This window comes from Pogoniulus pusillus, chromosome 9 (genome assembly GCF_015220805.1).
Source record: "Pogoniulus pusillus isolate bPogPus1 chromosome 9, bPogPus1.pri, whole genome shotgun sequence".
NCBI lineage: Eukaryota > Metazoa > Chordata > Aves > Piciformes > Lybiidae > Pogoniulus > Pogoniulus pusillus.
In genome coordinates this window covers 39,751,921-39,769,537 of record NC_087272.1, presented here as the reverse complement: position 1 = coordinate 39,769,537, position 17,617 = coordinate 39,751,921, and the positions used below count along the sequence as shown (strand labels likewise).

The 17,617-nt window shown below is 55.7% G+C and overlaps 1 protein-coding gene across 2 annotated transcripts in view; it reads left to right on the top strand.

Moving 5' to 3' along the window:
- The first annotated feature begins 4,782 nt into the window (after positions 1–4,782).
- CEP135 (centrosomal protein 135) overlaps positions 4,783–17,617 on the top strand; it is a 30,170-nt gene continuing 17,335 nt past the window's right edge. The window contains exons 1-11 of one of the 2 annotated variants that reach the window (XM_064149306.1): positions 4,783–5,156; positions 7,271–7,420; positions 8,580–8,770; positions 9,143–9,310; positions 10,125–10,266; positions 11,883–11,967; positions 12,567–12,695; positions 13,923–14,138; positions 14,818–14,883; positions 16,450–16,600; positions 17,048–17,241. In XM_064149306.1, the coding sequence (XP_064005376.1) occupies positions 7,308–7,420; positions 8,580–8,770; positions 9,143–9,310; positions 10,125–10,266; positions 11,883–11,967; positions 12,567–12,695; positions 13,923–14,138; positions 14,818–14,883; positions 16,450–16,600; positions 17,048–17,241 (1,455 nt within the window). In that variant the 5' untranslated portion in view covers positions 4,783–5,156; positions 7,271–7,307. The remainder of the gene's footprint in view (positions 5,157–7,270; positions 7,421–8,579; positions 8,771–9,142; positions 9,311–10,124; positions 10,267–11,882; positions 11,968–12,566; positions 12,696–13,922; positions 14,139–14,817; positions 14,884–16,449; positions 16,601–17,047; positions 17,242–17,617) is intronic. The other variant, XM_064149305.1, reaches the window with a different exon arrangement.

Here is a 17,617-nt window from a genome sequence, read left to right as displayed (position 1 = left end):
ATGGAGATCTGATGCAGAGGCATTTTGAGCTGGGTCCCCTCAAAGCAGGCACTGCAGTTAGACACACACACACTGCCTTAGACTGGGACACCAGGTAAGGATGCTTCCACAGACTGAGCAAGTCCTCATCTTCACTTTGGTGTCTATTTTGGGTATCCTCGAGGGAGAGGGTTCCCCTTTATGAGTGAGTGCACACAGAGTTCTCTTCCCCCTAAAGCTTGAGAACTGGCCGAGGGGCAGCGTGCTCCTGACTGACCCCCTGGCTGTGCCAGAGTGCTGAGCAATGCTGCCTTCAACAAATCCACACTTCTGGTAGCTGCTGCTGGCTTGTGGCTGCCTCTGCCACGAGGTCAGGCTGAGCTGGCCAGTAAGAGCCCTATAAAAGTCTGAGTGGCCACTCAGCAAGAGCACTGAGCCGTTCTGGCTGCCTGGCCAGCCACAGCCCTCCAACACTCACCCCCACCGCACAGCCAGGTGCTACACCAGTACTGGTAAAAACGAGTTTGCAAAGGTGACCATACCTCCTTGTCGGCTCGGAACACCATCCCGGGCTCCCTCAGGTCTGCGGCAGGCCACCAGGGCGTCACTGTGTCCCAGGAGTCCCACACAGGGGCAGGCTGAGTCTTGAGGCCCCTCTCTATCTCTTGCTCCCCCTGAAGCCCCAGCACGCACCAGCACCCTGCTCCCCGAGCAGCCCCAGCACGCACCAGCACCCTGCTCCCCGAGCAGCCCCAGCACGCACCAGCACCCTGCCCCCCGAGCAGCCCCAGCACACACCAGCACCCTGCTCCCCGAGCAGCCCCAGCACGCACCAGCACCCTGCCCCCCGAGCAGCCCCAGCACGCACCAGCACCCTGCTCCCCGAGCAGCCCCAGCACGCACCAGCACCCTGCCCCCCGAGCAGCCCCAGCACGCACCAGCACCCTGCTCCCCGAGCAGCCCCAGCACGCACCAGCACCCTGCCCCCCGAGCAGCCCCAGCACATACCAGCACCCTGCTCCCCGAGCAGCCCCAGCACGCACCAGCACCCTGCCCCCCGAGCAGCCCCAGCACACACCAGCACCCTGCTCCCCGAGCAGTCCCAGCACGCACCAGCACCCTGCTCCCCGAGCAGCCCCAGCACATACCAGCACCCTGCTCCCCGAGCAGCCCCAGCACGCACCAGCACCCTGCACCCCGAGCAGCCCCAGCACGCACCAGCACCCTGCTCCCCGAGCAGCCCCAGCACGCACCAGCACCCTGCCCCCCGAGCAGCCCCAGCACACACCAGCACCCTGCTCCCCGAGCAGTCCCAGCACGCACCAGCACCCTGCTCCCCGAGCAGCCCCAGCACACACCAGCACCCTGCTCCCCGAGCAGTCCCAGCACGCACCAGCACCCTGCTCCCCGAGCAGCCCCAGCACATACCAGCACCCTGCTCCTCTCCACTGCCACAGGTGCGAGCAGCCCCAGCACGCACCAGCACCCTGCTCCTCTCCACTGCCACAGGTGCGAGCAGCCCCAGCACGCACCAGCACCCTGCTCCTCTCCACTGCTCAGGTGCAAGCAGCCCCAGCACGCACCAGCACCCTGCTCCTCTCCACTGCCACAGGTGCGAGCAGCCCCAGCACGCACCAGCACCCTGCTCCTCTCCACTGCTCAGGTGCGAGCAGCCCCAGCACATACCAGCACCCTGCCCCCCGAGCAGCCCCAGCACGCACCAGCACCCTGCTCCCCGAGCAGTCCCAGCACATACCAGCACCCTGCTCCCCGAGCAGCCCCAGCACGCACCAGCACCCTGCTCCCCGAGCAGTCCCAGCACGCACCAGCACCCTGCTCCCCGAGCAGCCCCAGCACGCACCAGCACCCTGCTCCTCTCCACTGCCACAGGTGCGAGCAGCCCCAGCACGCACCAGCACCCTGCTCCCCGAGCAGTCCCAGCACATACCAGCACCCTGCTCCCCGAGCAGCCCCAGCACGCACCAGCACCCTGCTCCCCGAGCAGTCCCAGCACATACCAGCACCCTGCTCCCCGAGCAGCCCCAGCACGCACCAGCACCCTGCTCCCCGAGCAGCCCCAGCACGCACCAGCACCCTGCTCCCCGAGCAGTCCCAGCACGCACCAGCACCCTGCTCCCCGAGCAGCCCCAGCACATACCAGCACCCTGCTCCTCTCCACTGCCACAGGTGCGAGCAGCCCCAGCACGCACCAGCACCCTGCTCCTCTCCACTGCCACAGGTGCGAGCAGCCCCAGCACGCACCAGCACCCTGCTCCTCTCCACTGCCACAGGTGCGAGCAGCCCCAGCACGCACCAGCACCCTGCTCCTCTCCACTGCCACAGGTGCGAGCAGCCCCAGCACGCACCAGCACCCTGCTCCCCGAGCAGTCCCAGCACATACCAGCACCCTGCTCCCCGAGCAGCCCCAGCACGCACCAGCACCCTGCTCCCCGAGCAGTCCCAGCACGCACCAGCACCCTGCTCCCCGAGCAGCCCCAGCACATACCAGCACCCTGCTCCTCTCCACTGCCACAGGTGCGAGCAGCCCCAGCACGCACCAGCACCCTGCTCCTCTCCACTGCCACAGGTGCGAGCAGCCCCAGCACGCACCAGCACCCTGCTCCTCTCCACTGCCACAGGTGCGAGCAGCCCCAGCACGCACCAGCACCCTGCTCCTCTCCACTGCCACAGGTGCGAGCAGCCCCAGCACGCACCAGCACCCTGCTCCTCTCCACTGCCACAGGTGCGAGCAGCCCCAGCACGCACCAACACCCTGCTCCTCTCCACTGCTCAGGTGCGAGCAGCCCCAGCACGCACCAGCACCCTGCTCCTCTCAGCAGGGTGAGGGAGAGGATTCTGCCCCCCTTCTCCCCACTGCTGAGACCCCACCTGCATCCAGCTCTGGAGCCCCTGGGACAAGAGGGATGTGGAGGGGCTGGAAGGGGTCCAGAGAAGGGCCAGGAGAATGAGCAGAGGGCTGGAGCTGCTCTGCTGTGAGGAAAGGCTGAGGGAGTTGGGGCTGTGCAGTCTGGAGGGGAGAAGGCTCCCAGGTGACCTTCTTGTGGCCTTGCAGTATCTGAAGTGGGCTACAGAAATGCTGAGGAGGGACTTTTTAGGCTGTCAGGGAGTGTCAGGAGTGGGGGGAATGGAGCAAAGCTGGAGGTGGGGAGAGTGAGGCTGGAGGTGAGGAGGAAGTTGTTGAGCAGGAGAGTGGTGAGAGGCTGGCAGGGGTTGCCCAGGGAGGTGGTGGAAGCCTGATCCCTGGAGGTGTTTAAGGCCAGGCTGGCTGAGGCTGTGGCCAGCCTGATCTAGTGTGAGCTGTCCCTGGGCATGGCAGGGGGTTGGAACTGGCTGCTCCCTGTGGTCTCTTCCAACCCTGCCTGATTCTGTGACTCTGTAATTCCAGGATTATATGATTCTAAATTGCCATGGCTGCTGCTGCAGGAGGCTAATTGTGTTGTGGGTTTATTATAAGGACCAATTATGCTGTGGATTTATTAGAAGGATCAATTAATCTGTGGGTTTATTAGAAGACCAATTATGCTGTGGGTTTATTAGAAGACCAATTATGCTGTGGGTTTATTAGAAGACCAATTGTGCTGTGGGTTTATTAGAAGGACCAATTAATTTGTGTGTTTATTAGAAGGATCAATTGCACTGTGGATGTATTTCCTGCCCTTTATGCTGGCTCTAGGTCTGTGTTTCGCTTGGTTGGTTTGCTTACCTCTCTCTCTGTTAGCTTAACTCAAACTGTTCCTGGTGTGGGGACACAAGGAAGGGTTTTATCCTCAATGTGGACATTGATAGAGTCACTGAAACCTCCATGCTAGGAGCACATGAGACCTGCTGCTAACAACCTGTTCTCTTGTAGTCACCCAGCAGTGGCAGTTACAGAATCACAGAGCCAAGCAGGCTGGCAGAGAGCTCCAGGCTCAGCCAGCTCAACCTAGCACCCAGCCCTGCCCAACCAACCAGACCATGGCACTAAGTGCCCCAGCCAGGCTTGGCTGCAACACCTCCAGCCACAGCCACTCCACCACCTCCCTGGGCAGCCCATTCCAATGCCAATCACTCTCTCTGCCAGGAACTTCCTAACAACATCCAGCCTAGACCTGCCCCAGGAAGGGGTTATGGAAGGTTATGATCACCAAGTGGACAGTTTAAACTTGTGCCTAAGGTTGTGAGTCACTACTAGTTAGCAGAAAAGGTTATCAGCAATAAGGCAAACTTCTCCTGGTCCAGATTTGGACCAACCCTTGTGAGCTTTTTCATGCTGAAACTCTGAACGAAGAGACAAAACCTAGGAAAGCAGACAGGCAGACAGACAGCAGCTGGGCTGCTGCTAAGTGCTCCGGCCGGAACGCGCAGTGCTAAGCGAGGCTGAAGGAGGTCTGGGCTGGATGTGAGGAGGAAGCTCCTGGCAGAGAGAGTGATTGGCATTGGAATGGGCTGCCCAGGGAGGTGGTGGAGTGGCCGTGGCTGGAGGTGTTGCAGCCAAGCCTGGCTGGGGCACTGAGTGCCACGGTGCGGCAGATGGGGCAGGGCTGGGCGGTGCTGCAGGCCCTTCCCACCCCGGCGGCTGCTCTGCGCCCCTGACCGCACGGCGCACACCGACCCGGGGCGCGCACCGCGGCTGCCGGAAGCTGAGCGCCGCACCCCGCCCGGCGCCGGGCCCTGACGCCAGCGCTTCCGGCGGCGCGGGCGGGGCGGGGCGTGGCGGGGGCGCGCGCGGCGTTGCCGCGGTGACGGGGCGGGAGCGGCCGCGCGCCGCGCGCCATTTTCGAACGGCCGTGCCGGGGCCGCGGCCCTGCGGCAGCGGCGGCTCCGCCGGGGGGCTTCGTGTCCGCCGCGCCGAAGGGAAGGGCGAGGAGGACGCTGCCGGCGGGGCGGACCCTGGCTCGGCGCAGGCAGCGGCGCTCCGCGGCGGGCTCGGGCTGCCGCCGTCCCGGCAGCGACGACTGTAGCAGCACTGCAGAGAGCACGGCCTCGGCCCGCTGCCGCCCGCTCTGCCCCCGGGGGTGCAGCCTCTCCCAGCGCCCGGCCCGCCCGCTGCATTCCCGTTCGCTCGGCGTTCTGCAGCCCCCTTCCCCCGCCGGAGCGGCATCTCTGCCGAAGCCTCCCCGGAGCGTCTCGGCTTCGTCGTTAGTGCCTCGCCCGGCAAGAGTTTGCTCGTAACGGTAAGTCTCGGAAGGCCGACCCGGGAGGGAGGGCGGAGAGAAGTAAACGGAAACCTCTTCTAAAAGGGAGCGGCTGCTGCCCTGCGCGGGCAGATCGCGGTTCCCGGACGGGCTCTGGAGCTGCCGGCCCGGGGAGGTCACAGTAGACTCAGAATCGTAGATCAAGCAGGCTGGAAGAGAGCTCCAAGCTCAGCCAGCCCAACCTAGCACCCAGCCCTGCCCAACCAACCAGACCATGGCACTAAGTGCCCCAGCCAGGCTTGGCTGCAACACCTCCAGCCACGGCCACTCCACCACCTCCCTGGGCAGCCCATTCCAATGCCAATCACTCTCTCTGACAACAACTTCCTAACAGCATCCAGCCTAGACCTGCCCTGGCACAGCTCCAGACTGTCCCCTTGTTCTGTTGCTGGCTGCCTGGCAGCAGAGCCCAACCCCACCTGGCTACAGCCTCCCTGCAGGCAGCTGCAGGCAGCAATGAGCTCTGCCCTGAGCCTCCCCTGCTGCAGGCTGCACCCCCCCAGCTCCCTCAGCCTCTCCTCACAGGGCTCTGCTCCAGGCCCCTCCCCAGCCTTGCTGCCCTTCTCTCCACACCTTCCAGCACCTCAACAGCTCTCTGCAATTCAGGAGCCCACAGCTGGACACAGCACTCCAGGGCTGGCCTGAGCAGTGCTGAGCACAGGGGCACAAGAACCTCCCTTGTCCTGCTGCCCACACTGCTCCTGAGCCAGCCCAGGATGCCATTAGCTCTGCTGCCCACCTGGGTACTGCTGCCTCAGCTGCAACTTCTCAGTCCCTGCACCCCCAGCTGCCTCTCTGCCTGGCTGCTCTCAGCCACTCTGGCCCCAGCCTGCAGTGCTGCTTGGGGTTGTTGTGCAGAACCCTGCACTTGGCCTTGCTCAGTCTCATCCCATTGGCCTCTGCCCACCCATGCAGCCTGGCCAGGTCCCTCTGCAGGGCTCTGCTACCCTCCAACACACCCACACCTGCTCCTAGCTTGGAGCCATCTGCAAACTCACTGCTGCTGGACTCAATCCCCTGCTCCAGATCACCAGTAAAGATACTGAATATGTCTGTCACTCAGATACTGCCATTCTCTCCTTTCTGCTGTCGTCACCTGTTTCAGGCATGTTCATTTACTGCCCTCCCTCCTGCAGGGAAAAATCGTCTGGATCACAAAGATTTCCTCCTCTGATCTGTGTACATGAGCAGTTTGGGCAGCAAAGCAGGCAGAAATGTTTCCACAGTAACTGGGGAAAGTCAGGGAAAGGGAGGGAAGAAAACTGCTGTGAAGTTTAGCAGAGTTCAGAGAGGTAGAGGCAGGCTTTTGAAAGAGGACAGCTTGGGCACTATTAGCATCATCAGTAAGTTTGCAGATGGCACCAAGCTAGGAGGATGAGGCTGCTGGGTTTTATTGTCTCATGGTGGGAAGAAACCCAGGAGCTGCTGCACATAAACACCCTCACCTCTCTCCCTGGTCAGACAGACTTGTGTCAGGGGATGGGTGAAGGAGGAAACAAGTATTCTTTGTGCTGGCATCATGGGTTTGACTCCTCTTGAGCTCCATCTTGGCTGATACAGCACAGGAGGCACAGGAGGGCTTTGTTGGCAAGCTAAGAGGCTGAACGAGGTAACTGATCTCCAGTACACATACCTGTGGATGAACACAAGTGTCTGCACAGACAGAGTCACAGAGTCAAATAGTCAGGGCTGGAAGGGACCACAAAGATCAGCCAGTTCTAACCCCCCTGCCATGCCCAGGGACACCTCACACTAGATCAGGCTGCCCACAGCCTCAGCCAGCCTGGCCTTAAACACCTCCAGGGATCAGGCTTCCACCATCTCCCTGGGCAACCCCTGCCAGGCTCTCACTACCCTCCTGCTGAACAACTTCTTCCTAACATCCAGGCTGAATCTCCCCATTTCTAGCTTGGTTCCATTCCTCCCAGTCCTGACAGCTTAAAAAGTTCCTCCCCAGCTTTTTTGTAGCTTGCTTACACTTCAGGCCGTGTTTATGCACTGTGTTTTGTGCACAACAAATGCCTTCTCCATTCCTTTTGTCTGTATTATTCCTGTTTTAAAGGAGAGGAGCTGTAACAGCTGATCTTTTGCAGGTGTCCTGTTCCTGGCTGTGCCAAAAGCTGCTCTGCAATGACTGCCACTGCAGAGAGAAGGTTCCTTAAGCTCAGGAAGCGGCTGGATCAGCTGGGCTATCGGCAGCCCTTGGGAGTGGAGAGTTTGCCTTTGGTGGAAAAGCTTTTTAGGTACTGAAAAAGATTCATTAAACCCCAGAGGGATCCTCTGGTAGATCTTGCTTGAGTTTTGCTGCACAGTGCTGCAGCCAGTGCTTAGAGATTTGCTGCAGGCAATGCTTAGTCTGAAGCAGTGTTATTTCAGAGCTAACACTGAGTTCTTGCTGAAGTTAGATGGGTTTGCTGGAGTGCTGAGAACGTCTGAAGATTTCATTTGATTCAGGAGAAATGTTTCTAAAAGAATTCTGATCACTCTAAGATTCAACTTTCTAAGCTCCTGAAGGAGCCAAGAGGAGTCTCTATTGATATGTGCTTAAAAGACACTCTTGCAGCTGGTTGCATGAAAAATAATCCCTGTGGTCTGTGCCATGATTTAAAATCAAGCCTGTGCAGCTCTGGGGTTTGATTATCTCACTTGGAGCAGTTTGGATTTGCTATCTCTGCAGTTTCTGCAGGACACATAAGAGAAGAAAAGCAGTTTTCCTGGTGACTTTGTGTATTTCATGGCTCAGATGTGGTTGCAAACAGAGTCATTCCCATGGTAATCCAGTCACACTGGGTGAAATGTGCAAATGGAGCTGTTCTGCTTCTGGTGCTCTCCAGCATCCAGTCCAGATGGGAGATCAGATGTAGAGTCATCTGCCTTCAGCATGAAACCTCACCCTGGTGTCTAACAGATAGGTTTCATTCCTCAAACACTGACTTGATTCTTACCAAGCTGTTTTATAGCTACTTGCTACTAATTTCTCTTGTGGAGCTTTTGCTAAATGCTGCCAGTGTGAGCTACTCTTCCCAGCTGGCCTTTTCCATTCCTCAAGCTTCCTCTGTGGTGTGAGTAGTGCTATGACTTACAGAGTGCTTGGAGGAGGAAATCCTATGACCAGCGTAGAGCATCTTGATGTAGGCAGGAGTTTACTGAATGAACTCCTGAGTCACTCTGTGAATTGTTGGGGCTGTAAGATCTGCCTTGTCCTTTCCTTTCCTCTTTATATTCCTGATTTCTGCCTCTGGGTTTTTCTGGCATGAACGTTCTCCCTGCTGTCTTTGAACCAATTTGCTCTACAGTTAGCATGGCAGCAGGCAAAAGGGTTTGTTTCTCAGGCCAACATAAACACTTCTATCTGTACATGCTGATAACCTTAGCCACATGTCTGCTGCTCCTCCATTCCAGTGACCTGGTCCACACAACCGAGAGCTTGCGCAGCGCAAAGCTATCTGCTGGGAAGAACGAGAAGGACAGCAGCAATCTGGATGCTCTTTTGGAGCCTTATCAAACAGAGAATGCTCAGCTCACCAGGGAAAACAACGAGCTGCACTTAGAAATCTTGAAGCTGAAAGAACAATCTGAGCGTCATGTTAAAGGTGAGATCAAGCTGACGCTTGGGGTTTAATCCCTCACTGCCAACATGCAGCCAAATCCTTGTCTGTAGACCCTCTGCCACTTCAAACCCATTCCTCCTGTCATTACCAGACCTTGTCAATAGTCCCTCCCCAGCCCTCCTGGAGCCCCCTTCAGATCCTGCAAGGCCACTCCAAGGTCTCCTCCAAGCCTTCTCCTCTCCAGCCTGCACAGCCTCAACTCTCTCAGCCTGTGCTCACAGCAGAGCTGCTGCAGCCCTCTCAGCATCTTGGTGGCCTCCTCTGCACTGCCTCCAACATTTCCATGTCCTTGTATTGGGGGCTCCAGGAAAGCAATAACAAAAAAGATAACACAGCTTTTTGTCTCCCTTCAAGATTTGAAAGCCTCTTTAAGGAGGGTTGAACATGAAACCTCTGACTTGAAATTTCTGAATAACCAATATGTACATAAAATTAAAATGCTGGAAAAAGAGACCAAAGCCAAGACTGAGAAAATCCAGCAGCTTCAGGAGAAGAATCTGCAAGCAGTGGTGCAGACACCTGGTGAGTGTAAATAATTGCAACTGCTCTCTGCTCTGGGCTGTTTTGGGTACTTCAGAAGGTAATTGTTTGGGTGTTCCCTCTAAGATGAGTTACTGCAGCAAAATAACTCTCCAGTAGAGTAATGTCTTGGAGAGTTTGGGCTCTGGTTTCAGTCCTTTGTAGGGAAGAAGTCTCTTTAGCGCACAACTTGTGTTGGGGACAAAGATGAATACAAACCTGGCTTCAGTAGAAAACTGAAGCTGTAGTGTGGCTGTGAACCCACAGCTGTTAGTAATTGCTTTAGTGCTGCCCCTGGCTCCCCCACAGGCAGCTTGTTTGACACTTGGAGCTTTCTGACAGCTAATTGATGCTGTCTGACTACTTCAGCTTAGTGTAGCCAAGACGCAAAATCTGTCCACAAACAATATTGCAGCCCTCTGAAAGATCGCAGCATCTAAAGGCTTCCTCCTTCCCCCCTCCTCCCTTGCCTCCCTCTTTAACCATCTCTCACTTTCCTCTTCTTTCCCCCACCTTGCCTCCCTCTCTTTCCTCCTCCTTTCCCTTGCCCCCCTGCTGATAATGACTTTGAGCTACTAAGTATTTTGGCACACCTTGAAAGTGTCTTTTGGAGTCCTTGCATGACCTGTGTGCCCTTGGACGAAGCTGATAGCAGCCTGTGTGTGTCTGGAGCGTGCGGATGTTATCAGCTCAGTGGGATGCTGCAGCAGCCAGGGTCGGGAGCAGCGCAATACAGAGGAAGTGTCATGTTTCGACTGAAGTGAGCAGCTCCTTGGCTCTGGCTCCCAGCAATAACCCTTCGGGCTTGGGCCCCTAGGTGGCAGGAAGAGAAGCATTCCCTTCAGGCGCCAGCGCATGCAGCTAGCCCAGCCTGTGCCCCCCTCGGGCGTCAGCTCCTACCCAGTGCCGCAGCCAGAGGACCCTTACATCGCAGACCTGCTGCAGGTGGCTGACAATCGGTAAGCCTGAGTACTGCACACCTCGAGTGATGGCTCCAGTTCTGGGCCACTCAGTTCAGGAGAGATGTCGAGGTGCTGGAAGGTGTCCAGAGAAGGGTGACAAAGCTGCTGAGGGACCTGGAACACAAACCCTACGAGGAGAGGCTGAGGGAGCTGGGGGTGTGCAGCCTGCAGCAGAGGAGGCTCAGGGCAGAGCTCATTGCTGCCTGCAGCTGCCTGCAGGGAGGCTGTAGCCAGGTGGGGTTGGGCTCTGCTGCCAGGCAGCCAGCAACAGAAGAATGGGACACAGCCTGAAGCTGTGCCAGGGCAGGTCTAGGCTGGATGTGAGGAGGAAGTTCCTGGCAGAGAGAGTGATTGGCATTGGAATGGGCTGCCCAGGGAGGTGGTGGAGTGGCTGTGGCTGGAGGTGTTGAAGCCAAGGCTGTCTGGGGCACTTAGAGCCATGGTCTGGTTGGTTGGGCAGGGCTGGGTGCTAGGTTGGGCTGGCTGAGCTTGGAGCTCTCTTCCAACCTGCTTGATTCTACGATTCATAAGAGCTGCAGGAAGATTTGGAAAGCTCTGGGGAGAGGAAGTGTTTTGGGGCTGGACACCACCTCCTGTGTGTCAGTGTTTGGGGCACCACTTACCGGGAGGCAGCAGCTGAGGGTCGGATGTTTAATACAGCAGGAGGCTGTGCCCTCAGGGAAGATGCAGTGTTGCAAAGCTTGGTGAACTGAGCACAGCTCCGTGCCCTGTCCCTGCTGAACCACTGAGGGAGGGGGAGTATGAAAGTCATTACAGAATGTCAGGGTCTGGAAGGGACCTCCAAAGCTCATCCAGTCCAAGCCCCCCTGCCACAGCAGGATCACCCAGGGCAGATCACACAGGAACACTTCCAGGCAGGTTTGGAATATCTCCAGAGAGGGAGGCTCCACAGCCCCCCTGGGCAGCCTGTGCCAGGGCTCTGGCACCCTCAGAGGGAAAAAATCCTCCTCCTGTTTAAATGAAACCTCCTCTGCCTCAGCTGCCACCCAGTGCCCCTTGTGCTGTCCCTGGGCATCACCCAGCAGAGCCTGGCTCCAGCCTCCTGCCACTCACCTGCACACACTGAGAACCATTGCTGAGGTCACCTCTCAGTCTTCTCTTCAAGCCAAAACTCCCCTGTTTCCACAATCTCCCAAGAGTCAGAAGGGCAGAAGTGAAGTTCAGCTTGGAAAAGAGCAGAGAGAGGGAGGAAGATGTCTTCAGTTTGTTTCTCACTCTCCTACTGTAGCTTTAATTGAGGATAAATTAAATTGGTCTCCCCCAAGTGGAGTCTGTATCGCTTGTGACAGCAGCTGGTAAGTGTACTTCTTATAGGTAGATGTGTAAATCTTGAGCTTCTCTCTCTTATTTTCTCCCCTATCCTGCTGAGGAGGGGAAGGGAGAGCAGCTGGGTAGGGATCTGGCACCCAACCAAGGTCAGCCCACTGCAGTAACCCAAGCAATGGCTTCTGCATTAACATTTTGGCTGAACAAAACTGTGGTTTGGTGAAACGTTCAGATTTAGGAGCAAAGAGAGAACAGCAGTGTTGAATTTCATCTGTAAGTAGGATTCTTCCCTGAATCCACATAAAGAATATATTCCTGCTTTGCAGAATTCATGAACTTCAGTCAGAAGTCACAGAGCTGAAGGAAAAACTGGAGATATCTGAGCGTGGACTGAGGAATTCCAGCAGGCAGGTATGTGAGCAGGGGGTGCTCTGGAGATCAGCTGTCTGGTGTCTTTGTCAGTGACATGCACAGAGCAATCAGTGCTCCCTCAGCAAGTCTGCAGCTGGCACCAGGCTGTGTGGCACAGGCGACTTGCTAGAGGGCAGGGATCCATCCAGGGGGAGCTGAAAAGGCTGCAGAGCTGTGCCCAGGCCAACCTCATGGCATTCAACAAGGCCAAGGGTAAGGTCCTGCACCTGGGTGGGTGCAATCCCAAGCACAGCTCCAGGCTGGGTGGGGAATGGCTGAGAGCAGCCCTGAGGAACAGGCCCTGGGGGTCTGGGGATGATGCAAAGCTCCACAGGAGCCTGCAGTGTGAGTGCAGCCCAGACACAACCCTGTGCTGGCTGCAGCAAGTGCAGTGTGGGCACAGGGCAAGGGAGGGGATTCTGCCCCTTGGCTCTGCTCTCCTCACACCCCACCTGCAGTCCTGGGGGCAGTTCTGCAGCCCCCAGCACAAGCAGGACGTGGAAGTGTTGGAGCCAGTGCAGAGGAGGCCACCAAGATGCTGAGGGCTGCAGCAGCTGTAGAAGATAACAAAGACCTTTTCTTTTCTCCCCCTGCCAAAGGTTGAGCTAAGAGACAAGGAAATCGAGCGCCTGGCGCTGGCACTGGATGCTGGACGCTCTCACGAGGTGATCTGTCTGGAGTCGAGGAGTAAAAGCAGTGAGAAGCTTATCAGCCATTTGAATTTGCAGGTAAGGGATGTGTGTGTGTTGGAGAGATCAGCAATCCCCACACAACTTCTCTCTCTTTCAGAACAGCACTGCTGGATAGGAAACCACTTCACCTTGCTGCCATTTCAGGCAGCAGTGGCTCTTGTCTAGGGAACTGCAGTTCTTGTCTTGAAGGTCTGTTAGAATGGTTTGGGTAGAAGATTCTATGAGCCTGTTGGAAGGCAACAAAGGGGAAAAGGATCTGGGGGTCCTGGTGGCTGGTAGGATGGGCATGAGCCAGCAGTGTGCTCTGGTGGCCAGGAGGGACAATGTCATTCTGGGCTGCATTAGAAGGGCTGTGGTGAGTAGGTGGAGAGAGGTTCTCCTGCCCCTCTGCTCTGCCCTGCTGAGGCCACATCTGCAGTGCTGTGTCCAGCTCTGGGCCCCCCAGATCAAGAGGGACACAGAACTGCTGGAGAGAGTCCATCACAGAGCCACAAAGACAAGGAAGGGAATGGAACAGCTCTGTTAGGAGCAGAGCCTGAGGGAGCTGGGACTGTGCTGCTGGGACAGGAGGGGACTGAGAGGTGACCTCAGCAGTGGTTCTCAATGTGTGCAGGTGAGTGGCAGGAGGCTGGAGCCAGGCTCTGCTGGGTGATGCCCAGGGACAGCACAAGGGGCACTGAGGCAGAGGAAGTTTCATTTAAACAGGAGAAGGATTTTTTTTCCCTCTGAGGGTGGCAGAGCCCTGGCACAGGCTGCCCAGGGGGGCTGAGGAGTTTCTCTCTCTGGAGATATTCCAAACCCAGCCTGGCTGTGCTCCTGTGTGATCTGCTCTGGGTACTGCTGCTCTGGCTGGGAGCTTGGACTGGATGAGCTTTGGAGGTCCCTTCCAGCCCCTGCCATTCTGTGATAACTCACATCTCTATCAGAGACACCCTGCAGTGGGTTGCCCATGGAGGTGGTTGAGGCCCCATGGCTGGAGGTGTTTGAGGCCAGGCTGGCTGAGGCTGTGTGCAGCCTGCTCTAGGGTAGGGTGTCCCTGGGCATGGCAGGGGGTTGGAACTGGCTGCTCCTTGTGGTCCCTTCCAGCCCTGCCTGATTCTGTGATTCTGATTAATTCCTGCAGCTTGCACCTATGTCCACCCATGGTTTTTCATGTTGCTAAGCATTAAGCTATGAAGATACTGTATTTCAGAGGGTTGGGAGGAGCTTTTGCTACCCAGTTTAACGAGGCACTTTGGTGCTTTAATGAAAACTCTCTTTCAGATTGACTATCTTCAGCAGACAAACAGAGAGCTTGAGAATCGCATTCAAGACCTCCTGGACTCAAAACAAAATGTGACCAGTGAGGTGGTCCAGCTGAGCAATAAAAATGAGGAGCTCTGCCAAGAACTGAATGAGATAGACCACCTGGCCCAGCAGTTGGAAAGACACAAGGAAATTGTGCTGGAGACTGCAGACAAGGAAATAGGGGAAGCAAAGGTAATCCCCATCCCTGGAGGTGTTTAAGGCCAGGCTGGCTGAGGCTGTGGGCAGCCTGATCTAGGGTAAGGTGTCCCTGCCCATGGCAGGGGGGTTGGAACTGGATGACCCTTGTGGTCCTTTCCAACCCTGACTGTTTCTATGATTCTAATCTAGTGTGATCAAAGATCACATTGGGGGATTCTGCACTCCACAACCTCCCTGGGCAACCTGTGCCAGTGTCTCACCACCCTCACTGCAAACAACTTCTTCCTAACATCCACTTTCAATCTCCCCTCTACCAGTTCAAACCCCTTCCTCCTCATCCTGCCATTGCAAGCCCTTGTCAATAGTCCCTTCCCAGCCCTCCTGTAGCCCCCTTCAGATACTGGAAGCCCACTCCAAGGTGACAGAGAGAGTGATTGGCATTGGAATGGGCTGCCCAGGGAGGTGGTGGAGTGGCCGTGCCTGGAGGTGTTGCAGCCAAGCGTGGCTGGGGCACTTAGTGCCATGGTCTGGTTGGTTGGGCAGGGCTGGGTGCTAGGCTGGGCTGGCTGAGCTTGGAGCTCTCTTCCAGCCTGCCTGGTTCTGTGAGTCTATGATTCTAAAACAGTCTGTTGCCTTAGTTTTGTGGTAGCCAAGGAACTGTTGCCACTTGGAATCTGTAGCTTGTAACATGCAGCTTCATTTTGGTTGATAGAAAGAACTCGAAAGAAAGCACAGTGAAATACAGGATCTGGAAGAAACAGTAACACAGCTGAAAGCAGTAAGTACAAACCCTTCCAGTTCTTGCTAGCTTTTCTGTTGTACTCTCATCCACCTCATTCTTACAGTTGTTTTAAAGCTCAGCAGTTTGACAGAACAACTTTTGTAGTACCCCAAAAGTCTGTCCTCGTAAGCTGCTACTTCATAAGTGAAGGAGCCAAAGAAGCTGTGTAGTATTAAGGCCAAATCCAGCTGACAGGAAGCTGTGAGTGCAGTGTGGAGGACTGCAGCCTCATGCCACATCTCCTTATTGCTGCTGCCTGAAGTTGTAGTTCCCATGGTTTAATGGAAAAAGCCTGGCAGGGCACTTAGTGCCATGGTCTGGTTGGTTGGGCAGGGCTGGGTGCTAGGTTGGGCTGGCTGAGCTTGGAGCTCTCTTCCAATGTGAACCTAATCATTCCTGCCACAAATTAGTTCTTAGAATCATAGATTCCTAGAATGGCTCAGGCTGAAAGGGAGCTCAAAGCTCATCTCTTCCACCCTCCCCACCATGCTCAGGGACACCTCTCAGCTACACTCAGCTGCTCAAGGCCTCATCCAGCCTGGCCTGCAGCACCTCCAGCAAGGAGGCAGCCACAGCCTCCCTGGGCAGCCTGGGACACACTCTCAGCACCCTCACACTGAACAGCTTCTGAAAAAATCATAGACTCAAGCAGGTTGGAAGAGAAATCCAAGCTCATCCAGCCCAACCTAGCACCCAGCCCTCTCCAGTCAACTCGACCATGGCACTAAGTGCCACATCCAGGCTTTTCTTCCTCAGCTCCACTCTAAGCCTGCTCTGCCTCAGCTCCAAACCATTGCCCCTTGGGCTGTCTCTAGAGCCCCTGATGCAAAGTCCCTCTGCAGCCTTCCTGCAGGCTGCCTTCAGCTCTGGGCAGGCAGCTCTGAGGTGCCCCTGGAGCCTTCTCCCCTGCAGGCTGCACCCCCCCAGCTCCCTCAGCCTGTGCTCACAGCAGAGCTGCTCCAGCCCTTGCAGCATCTTTGTGGCCTCATCTGGCCTCCCTCCAGCGACTCTTATGAAATAGTGGAGGATTTTCTTCACTTAGAAACTGCAATTTCTGAGATGAAGAGCATCAGAACAGTTAATTCCTTGCAGCCTAACTCTGCCCAGCATGTAGCAGGCTGTGTTAGTCGAGTCCATTGGTTTCTTTTAGCATTTCTAGTCACCTTGGCAGCACAGAAACCGTTCATGTGTAGGGCAGCAGGTGTAGGAAAGTCCTGCCAAATACCACTTCACAAGCTGCAGAGCTGGGTCCTGTGGTCTACTGTAACACCAGCACGACTAAATGCCATTACAAATCACCCCTTGCTGTAGTTACTACTTTTTCCCATGTTTGTATCCATGTTTCTGGTTGACAAGAGCCAACCTTGCTTTTTGTGTCCCTGCCACAAAAGCAATGCTTACTTGAATTAAAAGTAGTATAGAAACCAAGGCTGGCTTCTAAAAATGTGAAAGCACAAAAAAAAGGTGAAAAGGAGTCTTCAAGGTGAAAAGTTTAAAGTATTGAATGCTTCTTTCCACATCTCCTTTGGCACTTCTAATTCTTGTCACCACTTGTCACTTCAGGACTTGTGCTCATGTCGTAGGGAGAAGGAGAGGCTGAGTGAAGAGCTCATTGCAAAAACAGAGGAGAAAGGAAATCTGGAAGTGTTGCTGAAGCAGCTTGAGCAGGAGAAACAAAGGCTGACAGAGAAAACAGACAGCTGGGAAGTAAAAGGTAAGCTGGGGTCGAGTCTGCCCCATTCCATGTAGTTTTTGAACTAGAGATCCTGAGCCAGGTACAGTTAATAATGCTGGAAGGCTTGCAAGAGGAGAGTGAGCTTTAGGTCTGCAGTCAGAGCTGAAGTGAAAGCTATCACAGAATGCACTGGCTTGGAAGGGACCCTCAAAAGTCATCTTGTCCAATCCCCCCTGCAGTCAGCAGGGACATCCCAACTAGATCAGGTTGCTCAGGGTCCCAACAGCTTTGACCTTGAGGGTCTCCAGGGAAAAGACCTCAAACAGAGCCATGAGCAACCTGCTCCAGTATTTCATGACCCCCACTGTCAACTTCCTCCTTATGTCCAACCTGTATCTGTCCTTCTCCCTGTCTCTCTTGAGGTGTGGAGCCCAACTCTGGAAACCTGAGCTTCTTGTAGAGCTGTTTGTGTTTCTTTATCTACAGAACGAGAACTTGTCCTGGAAATAGAAAGAATGAGGCTGGAGTATGGCATAGCCCTGGGAGACAAATCCCCATCGCGCCTGGACGCCTTTGTGAGGACTCTGGAAGATGACAGAGATTACTACAAGCAAGAGCTGCAGTATCTCCAGAAGGTGGTCAAGAGGAGGCCAAGCCCAAGCTGCAGGACTTCAGAGAAGGTAAAGTTCCTGCTAGCAAGAGGAGCTCAGAAACTAATGGAAGTGCTTTGGGAGCATTTCAGGAGCTACCAAACAGGTTTTCAAATCCAGTATCAGTAAAGAACTGTAACAGGTTTGGGGGTTTTAAAAGGCAAATTCCTGACGTGGGAAACTGCTGGTTTGAGGCTGACTGGAATATTTTAGTGAGAGAAATGAGATGCTAGGCTGTGAAAAGGAAGCAGTGGTGATGGCTGCTGCACTTATAGGCTTGCTGAGATGGATAAAAGCAAGGCCACAAAGATAGATAAGAGTCTGTGTGCCTCTCAGAGTCTGTGTTTCTCCCTGAGCTGCTTCTGTGTAACTGATCCTCCTGCTTCTAACCCCCCTTGCTGATCCT